Source organism: Panicum virgatum, chromosome 3N, assembly GCF_016808335.1.
Source record: "Panicum virgatum strain AP13 chromosome 3N, P.virgatum_v5, whole genome shotgun sequence".
Classification (NCBI taxonomy): domain Eukaryota; kingdom Viridiplantae; phylum Streptophyta; class Magnoliopsida; order Poales; family Poaceae; genus Panicum; species Panicum virgatum.
Window position 1 is genome coordinate 57550061 of NC_053147.1, and position 17536 is coordinate 57567596.

At 45.7% G+C, this 17536-nt stretch overlaps 2 protein-coding genes across 2 annotated transcripts; one reads left to right on the top strand and one right to left on the bottom strand.

Annotated features, from left to right (window-relative positions):
- Positions 1-1124: 1124 nt before the first annotated feature.
- On the top strand, positions 1125-6190 carry LOC120666292 (probable WRKY transcription factor 3). Its single transcript, XM_039946111.1, has 4 exons — positions 1125-1748; positions 2860-3521; positions 3599-3739; positions 5479-6190. Exons 1-4 carry the CDS (start codon positions 1317-1319, stop codon positions 5726-5728), a joined length of 1485 nt encoding a protein of 494 aa, XP_039802045.1. The 5' UTR covers positions 1125-1316; the 3' UTR covers positions 5729-6190.
- Positions 6191-7685: 1495 nt separating this feature from the next.
- On the bottom strand, positions 7686-10180 carry LOC120666294. The gene has a single exon (XM_039946112.1). It carries the CDS (start codon positions 9736-9738, stop codon positions 8734-8736), a length of 1005 nt encoding a protein of 334 aa, XP_039802046.1. The 5' UTR covers positions 9739-10180; the 3' UTR covers positions 7686-8733.
- Between the last annotated feature and the right edge of the window lie 7356 nt (positions 10181-17536).

A 17536-nucleotide genomic window follows, 5' to 3' on the forward strand; every position in this document is an offset into this window, starting at 1 on the left:
CGAAATTCTCTTGCTATGAAGATCTTTAGGGTGAGATCCCTTGTGGATATGTTCACGAGGTAGGTACGAAGCTTTCCTCCAAGTTTCATCAGATTTGGACGTGATTTGCTCGAGATTCGTGGTTTGAAGACTTATTCACGAGTTTTTCTGGGTGCCGACCGGTCAGACCGGACAGTGAGACCGGTCTAGCCGTGTTCAGGCCCTGACCGGTCAGACTGGTCTGTTGCACCGGTCAGACCGGTCCAGGCAGACAGAGATCTGCTATTTTTCCGACTCGCTTCCGATTTGATTCGTGGTTTCGCTTGCACGTCCGAGGTCTTTTGTGTTGGTTTAGCTTTTCCATAGCTACTCTAAACTTTGGTCAGAACGCTTAAGGGCTTGGGTGATTTTCGGGATATAGGCCGACGGTTTGAATTTCGGAAGAAATTTTGATCGACTCCCATTCACCCTCCCTCTGGTCGCCGGCTTCGGTCCCTCAGCAACATCTATTTCTTAGTTAGGAAGTCCGGAACAAACTAGTTAATAGGTCCACTAGCATTTGAAATCAACTTTTCAAAATTTGGTTATAATTTGGACTGTCATTTTAAAATATTTCAAAAAAACTTTGCTTTTGAGTGTAAACTTTTTTTATAAACTTGGAACATACAAGTTAACACGGCGCTTCTTATACAACGTTTGTTGATACCATACGCTTATGTGATAGTATTATACTCTTATTATAAATGAGCATCTTAACGTTTTGGTCCAGTGCATCGAAATCTTTTGAAAGGACATTGTTGGGCTAAAGTAGATGAAATTGAAACTTTCTAGATCCCCCATTTGGATTGCCGTGGATATAGCTCTGTTAGATAAAAATGCAAGTGATGTTGACATTTCCTTCTCCTATCACCTTGTTTTTTCGAATGCAAAACTCCACTACAGTACAAAGTGCGCCAAATGGAACTGCCATAAATTATCGCATACAGATTAAAGTGATGTGTAGTGTTCTTATTTTATTTTATTTTATGCTAAATATAAATACAAAAGATTCACTCAAAATCTCACAGATTCTTTGTGCCTTAGTTTGAAGGTGGAAGCTGATCAGGAATATAGCTGTAGCCTCTCCTCTTTGTTTCCCTCCCAATCAAAGCTTCTTTCTTTCATTTCTCAAGAAAGCCAACACAGCACAGGGGAGAGAGCGAAGGTCAGACCCTGGTCACCCAACACAAAAAACCTAAGTCAACGCCGGAAACCAAGAAGAAGAGGAGAACCCCTTCTCTGTTTCTCTCTCTAGACTTCTTCTCTCTCTTCTCTCTCTTCCCTGCGGTGCGTCGACCATGTCCGCGCGCCCGCCGCCGCGCCCGCATCTGGCGCTGCCGCCGCGCTCTGCGGCGGAGTCGCTCTTCACGGGCGCCGGCGACGCCAGCCCCGGCCCGCTCACGCTCGCCTCCGCGCTCTTCCCCTCCGACGCCGACGCGGGCGGCGGCGGACCCGGCGGCGGCGCCTCGTCCGGGGCGTCCGGAGCCGGGAGCTTCACGCAGCTGCTCACCGGCTCCCTCGGGCAGCCGCCGCCTCCGCAACAGCAGCGGCAGCGGCAGCATGAGGCCGCGGAGAGGGGGCGAGGCGGCGGGGTCGCCAGGGCCGGGCCGGCGCTGTCGGTGGCGACGCCGGCGTCGGCGGCCTCGGGCGCCTCCGTCTTCACGGTGCCCCCCGGCCTCAGCCCCTCCGGCCTGCTCGACTCCCCCGGCCTGCTCTTCTCGCCGGCCATGGTACGTCGTGACGTCAAAACCTCTTGCTCAAAAGATCAAATCTTTTTCGTTTAATGCAGTGAAAGATTGGGTTTGTGGATCTTGCTAACGATTCTTGGTTGCTGGCGAGTGAAATTAGCTTCGGTTTCGGTGCATTCATTTTGTTTGTGGTTTTTGGTTAAATTGGCGGCGTCATAAGTGCAAGAAAGAAGCATTTGTGCTGATGACTTATTTTCTTCAGAGTTGCACTACGGCTGTGTTTGTAAAATAAAGTAGTTTCAACATGTTCCTTAGCGCAATAGTTCGTGGATTGGTATTAAAAAATGCTCCATTTCGCCCCCTTGTATACTTTAATCTGGATAGGTTCTATCAATTCGTTAGGCATCCTCATTTTCTTTTGGGTGATGCTGAGCAATCTGAAAGAATCACGTAATCTTCCTTTGGGTTTTAAAAGCTTGTAGAGTACTACAAATCTGGAATCTGGAACTTCTTAAAGGTGACACTTTTACAGTTTCATCAGGGCTTTAGTGAGATTGACACATCTAGGGTACTGATTGGCCCCATAGGTTTGCTCCAAAACACATAAAGCCACCTTTACTATATTTGTGTGTGGCACTGATGTGCAATGAATAATATCAGACCGATAGGTGATGCTTCTTGATCTTTTGGATATGGCAAGTGGTGATTCTTGATACTTTACCTTGATGGTATCAATAATTGTACTACTGCCAGTGTGATCAGTTGCAAACTGGCATGTTATCTTGAGAATCTTGATCTATCGATAGCATCCTTTAGAAACACGTTGCTCAATTTGAGGTGGTTATACTGGCCTCCAATTTGCTCTTGACAGCAGAATCTGTCAAAGCAGTTCATAGTTTGCATTCGTTGTTCAATATTTACAATGTCTAGTGGGTGGAGCAATAGAGAAATGCGAATGCTAAACTTGCAGTTGGACAACTTTTGTTAATATAAAACATGAATTGATGAAACCAGTATCAACTATCAACGAGATGCACAATTGACAGTTTGTGTTCCCTCTCCTTAAGCAGTATCCGTCTGGAATGTCTGCTTTGTCCTGAGGAAAGAAAATTCACTGATATTTTCTGATGTCAACTGCTCTATATTTTTACAGGGGGGGTTTGGAATGTCGCACCAGCAGGCTCTTGCTCAAGTTACAGCTCAAGCAAGCCATTCTTCACTCAGAATGTTTGACCACATTGAGCAACCATCTTTTTCAGCAGCTGCAGCATCGTCTGGAGCTCTACAACATATGAACTCTAGTGCCAATATGACTGGAATGCCAGATATGGCAATTACAACAGCAAACAATGACAATGCATCTTTGCAATCTGCTGAGCCATCTCAGAGGTATCAAGTCAATGCTCCTGTTGATAAGCCTGCTGATGATGGCTATAACTGGCGGAAATATGGTCAGAAGGTGGTGAAGGGCAGTGATTGCCCAAGGAGCTATTACAAATGTACTCATCCCAATTGCCCAGTCAAGAAAAAGGTAGAGCATGCAGAAGATGGTCAAATATCTGAGATCATATACAAAGGAAAACACAATCACCAACGTCCACCAAATAAGCGGGCAAAAGATGGCAACTCTTCAGCAGCTGATCAAAATGATCAATCTAATGATACCACATCTGGATTATCAGGCGCCAAGAGAGATCAGGATGCTATATATGGGATGTCTGAACAAGTATCTGGTTTAAGTGATGGAGATGATATAGATGATGGTGAATCAAGGCCACATGAAGCGGATGATGCTGACAATGAGAGCAAAAGAAGGTATTTTTAGTTCTCAATACAGCTCCACTGTCCTATTAGATTGCTGGTTTCATAATATTCATTCTTTCATTGTTCAGAAATATACAAATTTCTTCACAAAGAACCTTGTCGGAGCCTAAGATCATTGTGCAAACAACCAGTGAAGTTGATCTTTTGGATGATGGTTATAGATGGCGTAAGTATGGGCAGAAGGTAGTCAAAGGAAACCCTCATCCAAGGTAATTTTTTTTTACCTCAGCACTGTGATTTACATCGTTTCACATCTGTTGCTCTTTCCTTTTGTTTTCGTGGAATTTTTGTCTTCTGTGTGTGTGCTGATATTGCAGTATACATGTGGGTAAATGCATTTTAATGAGCTCATACCACCTATTGAGTACTATTATCGTTCTTACTTTCACTACTTAATGATGCAATCTTTCACTTCAGCATTTGTAAGTCATATCATTTGGTCTTATTTTCATATCTCTTATAATCTTCTAATAATCCTATATAAACTTTTTTTTTTGGAAAATCTGTTAGCAATAGCGTGAGCAGGGCCCTTAGACTATTCATTTGATAGTTGATACAGATACTAACATTCTTTAATTCATGCACAAATCACAATTACAACCAAGTACTCTTCTATACCATAAGAACATGATGACATTGCCATTCCCCAGTTTGTGATATTGATGAAGCTCATTATCTTAGTTTATGTCTCCTTGAATCTTGTCCTGTTAATTAACATATACTTTTCTCCACAAACGAGTTGGATAAGATAGGTACATGACTGCATGATATCACGACAGCTCATTTAAAAGGAACCTACCTCATTTATCTCATTCCTTGGTAAATGCTAGACTGTTTTGTAGCAGTTTGAAAGAAAGGGTAGACTAGTTGGATATTGATGAAAAATGGAGTAGCTACAACACTAGCCTAGGAAAACATTTCGAAAAAAGATGGGGTAGCTAGAGCGAGGATTACTCTGAATTGGTTTAAATTATCAGTATTTCTAGATCATCTTTTACTCATTAATTATATCTTTAGCTGGGAGTAAAGGATCAAAGGAAGAGATAACAGAGAAAGGTTGAGGTGCTAGGATAGTAATAAGTTTACTTGATGTGGGTGTGTTGGGGCAGGGAACTCTCAGCTTTATTCAGAGGAAAAAATAAAGATAGAATGGCAGATTGAGTAGAGGCCGACCTCCTTGAGGAAGGACTCTTGACTCAATTTCTGCATGACAGACTCCTAAGCTGCTGCGGCTTATATATTACCAAGCCTAACAAACCCAACTAACAAATCTGCTAACAACTCAACTGAAAATATTCCTTACTAGTAAGTAGTAACTAACCAAATCTTCCTAGTCCTGAATGTTGTGCCACCTCCTCTGGTTGGTTTGACTGACAAAGGGGTCCATAACAGGGTGATAGATGATATTCAACCCTGGAAGAGATCCTCTGAAGTTAGGAAAATGATGTTTTTTCTGAAGGTCGAAATTATTCCTGGATCTGCAGATATATGGCATGTTTAGTTTGATGCCCGTGGTTGCCCTGTAGAAAATAAAAATTCGTTGAACAGGTGCTCTGCTATGATTTAGATTGATGCCGGTGTTTTGGTTTGGCCAAGCCCAGCTGCTTCTGCTAGTCTTTTTCTCGCCAAACCACGGGCGAACCCGCAGCGGTGAAAAGCTGCGCCAAAAGTGGCAAGCCGCAAGCCCGCAGTTTGGCAGGGCCACCTCAGGCAGCAAACCAACGTGCCCATAATCCTAGCTACATGCATATTTCTTGAAAATATTATTGTTTTAGATAGTGGAAAATAGACCTAATTGAATATTGTGGCTAGTTTTGTTGATTCATCGGTTGTAATCAAACTGGGTACTTTTGGCACAATTCGCCACAAGATAAACATGGCATGTGTTTTTTATAGCTTTTATTTCACCATTCACTTGTTTAACTATGTGATATACCTGTACCTGTAGGAGTTACTACAAGTGCACATTTGCTGGATGCAATGTTAGGAAGCACATCGAAAGAGCATCGTCAGACCCTAAGGCTGTCATAACAACCTATGAAGGAAAGCACAACCATGAACCACCAGTTGGTAGGGGCGGCAGCCAGAATGCAGGAATGTCACAACAGAAAGGGCAGAACAGCATATCTAGTAATCAACACTACAGCAACACTAACCAGATGCCAATTGGGATTTTACAATTCAAGAGCGAACAATAGTAATGCACATTTTGACTCCGTCCAGAACCTTGCTGTTCACAGTTATTTGGATGATGTTCCTTTTGGCAAATATCAGATCCCTGCAATTCGTACAGTCATATGGCATCAGAGGTTCTTAAGTTTGATAATTCAATGGTATCAGTTTGCAGTTTATTTCCATAGATACACAGGATAGCTGATACACAACCGTCCTTTATAGTTTGTACATGTTATTAAGGCGAAGCATGCAAAATGTAATACCAGCTAGGTGGAAGTTATTTATACATGTTTATGGTGGTTTATAGATGGATCAGTGGTATACATGTTTTCCTTATGATTTTATTCTCAACAAGATCTTGTATGTATTGTAATAAGATTGAAAAGAGAAGTGAATGTACAGATGTGCTTCAGTTAAGCTTGTTGTAATTTGCAAAACTAATCAGAGACGCCACAGTTTTGTTGGGCCAGTGCTAATCTGTTTTATACCAGGACCACTTTGTTAGGTCTTTATTTAATTTGTATTTTTTTCCCTTGAAATACTATATGTCTCCTTAGTATCATATTAGCAAAAAACCATTTGGTTAAAGACTAATTGCCCGCTAATTTTTCTTTTTCAGTTCAGGTGCTGCTATTTCTTGGCAGACCAATGCCCAAGTGCTGTAAATTCAGCCTGAGAAAATTATCTTAATCTCCCCTATTTCTTTATACCAAATAGCAAATTCCTTTAGTTCTTTCTAGTAAATAGCAAATTCAAACTCGTGTCTAGCGAGTAGCAACAAGTGATTCATGCGCACAGGCTCTAAAAAGCTGTCTCAGATGAACTATTGGCATCCCTGCCCCACCACTAAATGAGGCACTATAGCTTTTTCTCAACTTTGGCACTTCCTCTGTTTCTAGACTATAAAGGCATTAACTGAAGGAAATAGTTTGTAATCTATGTACCTATGCATATTTCCAATCTGTTCTCACGGACACTATTTATCACTGAAAAGTTTCATGCACATCACTGTCATGATCTGCCAGAATGTCATAATCTAATGTTGCTGCGTCTCCTCAGAATCTCAGGTACTATTAGGTTAGTTGAGCATGAACCTTTTTGAAGAACAGAAATTCATTAGGTCACACCCTCCATGAATAGTTTCAGAGTGAAATTTGATAGGGACATTTGATCCTATGGTAAGCAGTACTTTAACTTATTTTATTCCTCTTAGGTAGAGGCTTACTGACCTACACTTGAAGCCAAAGTTATCTTTGCCTGAATGCTTCTGTCCTGTCATGATAATATCACCTAATTAGGACTAATCATGTGTGATAGCATCTTTGAGGGTTTTTTTCTGCCTGGATATCTCCTACAACTTTATGTAGAAATTGTATTATAATCCTTAAGTATTGCATCTTGCAGGTATATAACATGATGCTTTTCTGCTTTATCATTTCCATTCTTAGATGCTACTACTGAGATATTTGTTTGAACCTTCAGTTGAAGTGGAATCTGACCGAATTAATCAATATAACTTCTGGAATAATTTAGCTAGACCCACAAATTTACTGACAGCCTTTAAATACAACTTTTGAAATGTCAATCAAACAGAGAATTGTCTTAAACTTCTAAATAATGTTGGGCAGGCCATTTGGTGGTCCTGGACAACAGTTGATCTATTGCGTACCATGCATATCAAATGTTATCCCGCTAAGAGAACTTAGTATCCACACTATTTTGTTAAAAAATTACATTATGTTTAAGCTAAACGATGAATGCGGAGGATCTTTTTCTTACCATGGATTTCCTAAGAAACTTTTTCTTTGTGTCAATTGGAGATACTACACCCTAGAAACCTCGCACAATTGTTTCTTTTTCCTGAAATCTGAATGCTAACAATATGAGGTCCTGGGCCATTTTTTTTCCTCTAATGATTTGAAACAAACCCGTGCATTCTCAACCCAGAAACTTGCTAAAACCGAAAAGTGCAATTACTCGGAGGCCAATGCAAAACATTAGTACTCATCTCCCATTGGACCATACCAAAAGCCTATTTCTCTACTGTGCCATAGCTTTTCCTCCTCCCAATTATTATGTAACCTAGTTCCCATATACACCTTTTTGTGATCCAATGGTGCCTAAAGTCCTGTCTCTACTGGAGCAGAGTTGTTGTAACCTTGTGGCACTAGGAATCTGCACATATTTCCCAGATCTGGATTGGATTGGAGCCTATGAATAAACTCACACACAAGAAAGCTGGTACAAAATCATTGAGATTTTCACCACTTGCTCAGCAGCACTCACTGACTTCTCCCCAAGCTGATCTGGACATGTTCACAGAAACCACATGCATGTATATAGTGGCCTGCCCTCTTCTCCTCTGGCTTTGCTTTGGAATCAAGGAAAGATGCACTTGAAAATGGTGGGGCTCAGGATCTCAACAACTGACCCAAATTGCTGGGGCAACTTTGGGTGGCATGTCAGGGTGTCGATCTTATCCAACAGATGATGCAGCTACAGTCACTTGGAGTAGAGAATTAAATGCCCGAAACACGGCATGGTTTAAGGATACTGTGATCCTGATAGTTATGGTGAAAAGCCTGCTGACCTGCAAACTGTTTCATACTCATATCCCTGTAAACGTTGACCATTTATTTGACTTTACAAAGGTGAGTATACCGGTCAATTCATGTACCTGAACAGCATCAGAAAACAATCAAGACAACCTTATGCAAATGCCATGATAACCCAATTGTATATGAAAACTTATTGATTATTTATATAGAATCTTATAGACCATTCTGCTGTAGTTATTTTCAAATGTCTCTCTTACCAATCTGATGGACCTGATGCTCGTCCTAAAGTGCTAACACTAACTAACAGAACCTATGTCCCAAGAACCAGCAATTAACCCACATAAAGGTCAAAAGAAAGGACAGAAAGAGGAAACCAAAAATCAAAGATTTTATCAATACGCATCGCCATCATGAGATGTCTGACTTCTATGTTCTAGCAATTAAAATTGCAGGGGGGGGGGGGGGGGGAATCAGACTCTCAAGTCCTCCTTGCCATCCAGCTCCAGCTCCAAGAGGTGGCAAGAATGGCTGGCCTTGCAGGTCTGGTAGACCATGCTGGTGATGACCGTGTCGAGGACACAGATCATGGCGTGGATGTAGGCGACGAGGAGCCCCTCGCAGAGCATCCCCGGCGTCACCTTGCCGGTGAGCGTGTACGGCCGCATCACCCTGAGCTGGAACAGCGCCTCGATGGCGGCGGCGGCGAGGCTGGCCGGCAGGGACGCGGCGACGGCGGTGGCGGCGTCGCCTGCATGGAGCAGCATCAAGAGCGCCTTGAGCATGGCGTGGGCGCCGCCCCGGCCCTCGGCCGCCGCGACGACCGTGGCTAGGTTGCACACCACTGACGCGTTGGCCAGCACCACCGAATAGACGATCACGCCGGCCGCCGAGAGCGCGAGCACGGCCCTGCCGCCGCCGCCGCCGTCGGAGACGGAGCCGGAGCCGGAGGGAGCGACAAGCAGGTGCAGCGCCTCGGAGGCGTTGAACGCGGCGAGCAGCGCGGCGAAGACGCCCGCAATGGCGAGCAGCAGCGCGAGGCAGTTCACGATCTGTGTCTGCACCATCGCAGGGTACGACGCTTGCACTACCTGGACGACGGCGTCCGAAGGCCGCTTGCGCCGGCACCGCTGCAGCGGCGGCGGCGTCGAGCAGCAATGCACGGCGCAGGCCTTGGCGAGGAGCAGGAACGAGAGCGAGAACGGCAGAGCGGCGAGGAACGTGCACGCGCGCTGGGAGAGGCGGTGGCTAAGGAGGAAGAGTAGCTGGGACGCCGGCGGGAACCCCGCGGCGACGAGGACGCGGCGGAGGCGGCGCGAGAGGAAGTGCGACGGCGCGAGCAGCGCCGGGTGGGAGCGCGAGAGCAGCGCGGCGGCGGAGAACGGCAACGCCAGCAGCGACGCCGCCGAGGACGCCGGGTGGTAGTGCCGGAAGAAGGCGTGCAGCGCCGTGCGCACGATCTTGCCGGCGCTGCCCATGGCGCCTCCTCCGATCTTCCCCTTTTGCTATCTTCCTCACTAGTGCGGCGGCTTTGCTTTGCTTTGATCTTGCTCTTTGCTCTTGGCTTTGATCCTTATAAATGTGTGGGGGGTTGGTTCTTGTGGCGTTGGTAATTGGTAGTGTGGAGGGGGGATTGGTTGATCGTTTGGTGCTATGTGGTGTTGGGTGGATGGATTTGAGGTTTTTGTTGGAGAACTTGAGATGGGTTTCGGATTTGTGACTGTGGGAGTGTAGCTGGATGGGTTTTGTAGTAGTAGTAGAGAGAGAGAGAGTGTGTGTGTGTGTTTGAATCTTGTACCAACATATTAGGACGTCGGTGGGATTTGGTTCTATGAGAGGGGTTGGGATTTTGCTTTAGGTAGAGCAGTAGAGGGTGAAAACCATTTCGAGCAAATTCTCTGCATGCCATTGAAATTTGATGCGTTCCCTTGCGTGCCACTAAAAATTCTACACTTCCCTTAAGTGCCATTACATGAAAATTACATTTGCCTCGCTGCTATTACCATTAGTAAGTTGTTAGATAGCAGTTAAGCTAGTATGGAAATATGGTACTTTTACCCTCTCATAAGTACAAGTTGAATTTGGCTTGTTCCCTTGCTTGTTATCGTGGTTCAATAACGGTTTATTGAAAATTTTATTTTCAGACTAAAATAAATGATAAATGTCTTAATAAATTAGAATATTTTAAATAAACAAGATTAATGTTAATAATGACAAGTTTCACATCCAGATTGAAATTAAATACAGTTGGCAAATATCTCACATAAATGCTTAGCATAAATTTTTCATGTATGTTAAACGTTTCATCCGACCAAACGAATGTGTGATTCCCATCACATCCAACCAAAGTGAGTAGCAACCGAAGGACCGTTACACACAAAAGCTCTTACACAGACTACGTGAGGACCACCATTTTGTACAAAGCAAAAATAGAAAGTTTCTCATCACACAAGTTATGCAAAGCTGCAGACTTTACAAAACAAATCAAATAATGTCCAAAAGCCATAGTTGGACATTAGTCTAGAATTTTTCTCTTTCTCATTGCTAGGCAAGCTGGGTTATTAGAAGCCTTGCTTCTGGTACATATTGATGGACTGTGAGGTGGCACCAAGCATTGTTTTTAAGGCGGTAAGGCGAGGTGACGCCATACACATTACCCTTATTTAGAACGGAGTAGCACAAACATAAGAGATTAGACATTTTTTACTAACTGAACATAACAACAAGCACAACATAGAGATTCAGAGATTACACTAGGAGCGCACAATCATTAAACAAAAGGCAACGCACACAAGCCAAGCAAAAGGCAGCACTCGCACATGCATCAGACGGACATGCACACACCACACATTCACACAAGTATATCAGACTAACAGAACTACAGCAGAGCAGAGCACCAACTTCAAGCACAAGCAGACGTGCTAGCAGCCTAGCACTCAAGCATAATCGAAAGCACTGAGCAGAGGGAAAGAAGAGAAGAGGGAGAGGAACCTGTGTCCGTGTAACAGCTGCGGGAGGGGGTGCTGGCAGGGAAGCGGAAGAACCAGGAGCTATTGGATGGAGAGGGACCGGAGGGAATCGGCCCAGATTGGTTGGAGAAGAGGAAGAAGATACAAATCGATTGGAGTTGCTGATTCCCACATGCGCAACCCTCCCGCGCGGCCCACCTTTTCACCCGCGCGCTCTCGCAAAAATTGCCAGTGCGCTGCTGCTAGCCTTGCGGAAAAATCGACACCATACTCAGCTAGGTGACGACTCCAAACGCTGCATGGGGTGCCTAGCGCCATAGACGCCAGGAATCAATTTCTGCCTGGACGCTAAGGCGACGACTTGAAAAACCATAGCACCATGTTTTGCTGCTTCTTAGCCTTGGTCTACTCAACCTGCTCGGTTGCTCCACTAGCATCTGATACGCCCGTAGCACCAGATATATTCTCATTCTACTCAGCCACCATTTTTAGAAGAGGTTAGGGATGATATGTGTTCAAGCATGGAGGATAACTCCAAATGCTTATCTGCTCTCTGTTAATTCAACGAGGAAAGGGAAGGGATCATTCGAGATCAGTCTTGGCAGATGAACAGGAACATCTCATGGTTGCAGGATCAATAACTATGAGCTAAAACATGTAGATGTGCTATTGATCTTAGAAACAAGACCAACAAATCAATCTAATATTCTCAGGCAGTCCAAGTCATGTGTCATTGTGTGGGTCAGTAAGATTTTGGACACACCATAGGAATTCCTCCAATCATTGAATTGGACTGTCTAAGAATATCAGATTGATTTACCAGTTTTGTTTCTGAAATCAATACACATCTGCAACTTTTGACTTATAGTTATCAATCCCACAGTCGTATGATGTTCCCCTCCATCTGGCAAGACTGATCTCAAATGATCCCTTCACTTTCCTTATTGAATTAATAGAGAGCAGATCTGCATTTGGAGCATTAGAGATGTTCTTTCCTTCATAGTTGAACACATATCATCTAAGTGTTGACGCAGAATCGCGCCAACACACTCGAATGCGCCAGTACACGCGGACGATCGTCAAAACGATCAACACCCGCGAAACCTTGGGCAGACCGGTCTGACTGGTGCCGCCGACCGGTCTGACCGGTGCAAACAGGGTGTAACATCCCAAAAATTCACCAAGATAACTCACGTGCTAAAATGTTTCAAAATTATTGTCATCGTTGAGCTCAAATCATTTTTCTGCCCGATCTCCCAATCTCCCGAAAAACCGGTCCCGACATCCGAATCCATCGCTGTCCCGTCTCCCTGTTCGCCCTTGTCCCGCGCGTCACGCCCGACCAGCGCGCGTGCGCGTGCAGTAGCGGTCGTCGCCGCGATCGGCGCCGGCGCGATCTCTCTCTCTTTCTCTCCCTCTCTTTTTCTTTTTTTCCCTCCCCTTTTCTTTTCTTTTCTTTTTCATTTTTCCTTTTTCCCTCTCCCTCTCTCCTTTCTCCCTCTCATCTGCCGCGCGCCCCCGAGCGCCGCTCAGCCGCCACCCTTGCCCCACGCGCTGCCGCGCGCGCCCCCGCTCCCGTCCACGCGTGCGTGTGCGCGCCCCTCGCCGCCTTGACGCAAGCCCTGCCCGCGCATGCGCACGCGCACCGCGTGGCCGTGCCGCTCGCCGCGCCGCCCGCCGCTGACGGCTGCCCTGCCCGCCTACCCACGCGCCGCGTGCGCGCAGCACGCGTTCCACGCGCCCCCGAGACTCGCCGCGCCGCCTGTCGCTTCGCCTGGCCGCACAGTGCCACCGTCTCGCCGCCCGAGCCGCACAGGCCGCGCGTATCGACGCCGCCCGCCGCATAGCGTCCTGCCTCGCCGCTCGAGCCGCGCAACGCGACGCCGAGCTGAGCAGCCGGTCCCTCCACGTGCGCGTCCTCCCCTGCACGTTCTCCCTGCACGAGCCGTCGCGTCGCCGCCGCGAATCGCGCTCCGCTCCGCGACGCGACGCCGAGCACCTTTAAAGCCGCCCCGCACCGCTCGCCGACCTCCCCACCGGCCACCACCGCTCCGCCGCCTCCCTCGGCCTATAAATAGGCCCCTACGCCGCTTCCTCACCACCACGACGCCGACCGCCACCTCTAGCCTCCTCCCTGAGCTCCCAAGGCCACCATCGCCGCCGAGCCCCCCCCGGCCACCGCGGAGCCGCCTCCTCGCTTCACCTTTGCCCAAGGTAAGGGGCGCATTAGGACCCCCTTGCCTCCCTTCCCCTTTGCCCCAGCTCTGGGCCGCCGCCAAGCTCCGCAGTGGCGCCGCCACGGTCGCCGTCGCCCGCCGCCGTGGTCAAGCCCCCACAAGCCACCTCCGCTCGAGCCGCGGCCAGGAATCCACTCCCCGTGCCGCCCTCTTCCTTTTCCCCCTCCTCCCGAAGCGCTGTCGAGCCCCAGGCCACCGCCGGAGCGCCGCCCCCTCCCCTGTTCCACGGGAAAGGGGAGGAAGAAGATAGGCGCTTTTGCACAAAACCCCCTGCCTTTTTCTCTATTCTATTAAGAAACCTCCCACCTCTCTAATACTTTTGCAAAATAAACCCTCTCTTTTATTATATTTCAAAATAAACCCTTCTAAACCCTCTCTTTTATTATATTTCGAAATAAACCCTTCCACCATATAAACTTAATTATAAATAAACCCCTACCTTTTTCCAGAATAGCCTGAACATTCCCCAAAATTCTAATCAAGTCCTTTCACTAATTACGAACAAGTCCCTGGATCCTTATTTAACCCTAAACCCCTCTCTGTAACCTATCATTTTATGCGCCAAACAACCTCCGATCAACCTGAAACTTCACCACGTCATTTCTAACATACTTTTGACCATGCCATTAGATGACCGACCAAAAATATTACTCCTGTCTCCCTATCTTAATTATTTCCGATTCGAGCTCAACGATAAAACCTTTATTTCTTTTTCTTAATTGTGTGTTTGTTTGTATACGTCATAGATCACGGTGTGAACAAGGGAGAACCCGTCGGCGAGCAGTATTGCGAGCAAGTGAACGAGGACCAGTTCCACGATCCCGAACCCGAAGGACAGCACCCCGATCAGGACTTCCCAGAAGGCTTTGAAGACGGCAAGTTCAATCCCGCCCTTTGATGCATATTTTTGTCCCAGTTTTTATAAACACAACCTATTGGCCTGTTTTACAAAACTGCATATGTTTTGCCTGCTGAAAACATGGTTGGATTGCCACCCCTTGATTTGTTATAACCATTCCTTGACCACCTAGATTAATGTCTGAATGTGATGTGTTTGGACGTTAATCGCTGCTAGAACGCTTAGGACCTTAAACACGATACGACTTGTTTTATAAAAAGAAAATGTGTGGGGGTGTGTGTGGGAAGGGAAAATGTGAAATTTTCGAAAGATGAGTATAGACGGGATGGATGTCACTTCTGTGTGAATTGCCAAATGGTGTGCTCATACCCGAGTGGTAGAGCAAGGAAGGGAGATATCTATCTTGTCACAACTAAGGACTGAGTTGGTGTGTCATCTCACCTAACTCCACTATCGTGCAAACCACTCAACCGTTGAATGGGTAACGGCTTAGCATAAACCCCACTAGTTAGTCTGATGGCCATCAGGAGAGCTGAGAGCAACGGGTGACCAAGGAGAAGGGATATGATCTGTGTGACTTATGCCCCGGTTATACCTAGGTGATAGGTCGATGACCCCTTGGTAGATCCCGTGGTGGCTAGTCAGGTCTAGCTAAGGTGGGTAAAGGCTTTGTTGGGATCTGCACCGACACTAAGGTGATCGTGCTGTGGTGCCCCGCTTGTGGGTAAAGTTGCACACCTATGCAGAGTTAATAATCTATTCGAATAGCCGTGCCCACGGTATTGGGCGAGTTACGGTGTGGTCATATAACTAGTGTTTCTTCTGGGATTGGATGGGTTGGCGTGAGTTGTTTTGGAAAAGTGTCCGGCAGATGTGCCGTGTGCTACGGCGGATGAGGAGTCCGGTAGAAGCTTAAAATTTGGATTCTGTGTGGGTCAACACTACGTGTTACCCAGTACAAGGAAAAACTTTCTTTGAAAATCCTTTCTTTCAAATGAACCCCTGCATAAAAAATTTGCTTTCCACAAATTGAACCCTAGCCTTATCCTTGATTTACCCTATGCATTATATTCTGTTTATACCCCGTACGTGGGTGTGGTTGGACTTGCTGAGTACATTTGTACTCACCCCATTCTTAATTTTTACAGAGGAAGATCCAGACTTTGTTCCCGAAGACGTTGAGTAGAGGTTCCGTCCTGCACCCAACTTTGCCTGTGGATAGGGTCACCCGCAGGAAGTTCCGTATGGCGCAAGACTCTGATGACCCCCTCTTCGTAGTTAATATCATTGTGTGGGTGTTAGTTGTTATTCTCGCGATAGTGGCGCTTCACTGCCCACTTCTGCGTAGAGTTGTATGGTGATGTACCAACTGATGTAATAAAAGTGTTATCAGCCTCCTGGGACTGATATTGTATCACTTTTAAGTCTTCTCTTATGAGGGGACGCTTCACAGGGCGTCGCCGGAAACCTAGAACAGCGAGCTCGGGAGGAACCCCGTCGGAGCTCATGAACATAGGGTTGCTCTGAGGTCGGCAGGCCACTCAGAATGTCTTCAAACGCCGTCGAGACAAAGGAAGAAAGCAATCTAGGGTTGGAAAAGGCTAGGGTTTGAGAGATAAAAAGTAATGCGATTTTTGTATTGATTCGATTAGGAATAAATCTCAATCGGCCTTAACCTTTATATTTATAGGCCGGGGAAGACGTACCCCCTCACGAGTAGGATTACATGAGGACTCTTTATAAAAAACCTAATTCTACTCGGACTGTACAGACCAGACCGGTCTAACCGGTCAACTCGACCGGTCAGACCGGTCGGCCTCGGCAGGTACCTAATTTGGCTATCAACATATGCCCCCTTGCTTTTTAGTGAGTTTACAAGCTAAAAAGCAAAACAGAAGTATTCTATACAATACTAGAGCCTAAAAAATACTGCTAAGGACGATTTTCATAAACCGGCCATCTTTCTTCATGCATCTTGCCACACGCTTGGGTAGAATTTCTTCAAGTACTTCCCATTGATAGCTCTAGGTAGTCGATCTCCTTGCAACGTCTCCATCATGTAGGAATTCCCGAAGATAACTTTAACAACTCTATATGGACCTTCCCAACTTGGCGACCACTTACCAAACTTATTGCTTTTCATCCCAAGAGGTAATATTGTCTTCCAAAATAAATCCCCAACCTGAAAAGATTTATCTTTTACCTTCTTATTGTAAGCTCTAGCAACCCGAAGCTTGTCCTTTTCAATCTCCTTTAAAGCCTTCATACGCTTGTCGGTCACCTCATCAATATTATCCATCATTGAATTATAATAATCAACAGCAGAAAGATCATTTTGCTTAGCCAATCTATAAGCATCTAGATTTACCTCAACGGGTAAAACAGCCTCTTGACCATACACAAGCTCAAAAGGAGTAACCTTGGTAGCACCATAACGAGATATATGATGAGCCCACAATGCTTCGGATAACACTTCATGCCACCTCTTAGGATTTTCTTCTATTTTCTTCTTAATAAGCTTGATCAAAATCTTGTTACTTGACTCGGTCTGTCCATTGGCCTGAGCATAATATGGAGATGAATTGAGCAACTTGATCTTGTAAGATTCGATAAATGCACGTACCTCCTTTGATATAAATGAAGAGCCATGATCCGTAGTCAAAGTTTGAGGAATACCGAATCTATGAATAATATGCTCAGCTATAAACTCAATCACCTCTCTATGTGTCATATTCTTCAAAGGAACCGCTTCGGTCCACTTAGTAAAATAATCCGTAGCAACCAACACGAAACGATGCCTCTTTGAAGATGGAGGATTAATTTATCCAATAAAATTTAACCCCCAACCTCGGAATGGTCATGGTTTAATGATAGGATGCAACGATGTAGCAGGTACCAATTGCAAATCTCCAAACCGTTGACATTCTTCACATCCCTTATAATACTTGAAACAATCCGAAATCATGGAAGGCCAATAGAAACCGGCTCTCCTAAGAAACCACTTCATTTTAGGAGCCGATTGATGAGTACCACAGATGCCTTCATATGAACTTCTCCCATAGAAATCTTGGCCTGATCCGAGTCCAAACACTTGAGAAGCAAATCTTCGGCGGTTCGACGATAAAGCTCATCATCAATTAAAATATACTTGAACACTGCACGCCGAATATTTCTCTCTGCACCACGACCAGGATCTTTAAAATAGGAGATT

Coding starts and splice junctions, on each gene's coding strand:
- LOC120666294 (XM_039946112.1), bottom strand. CDS start 9,738: ATGGGCAGCGCCGGCAAGATCGTGCGCACGGCGCTGCACGCCTTCTTC.
- LOC120666292 (XM_039946111.1), top strand. CDS start 1,317: ATGTCCGCGCGCCCGCCGCCGCGCCCGCATCTGGCGCTGCCGCCGCGC. Junction 3,522..3,598: donor GACAATGAGAGCAAAAGAAG/GTATTTTTAGTT, acceptor TTCATTGTTCAG/AAATATACAAATTTCTTCAC. Junction 3,740..5,478: donor AAAGGAAACCCTCATCCAAG/GTAATTTTTTTT, acceptor CTGTACCTGTAG/GAGTTACTACAAGTGCACAT.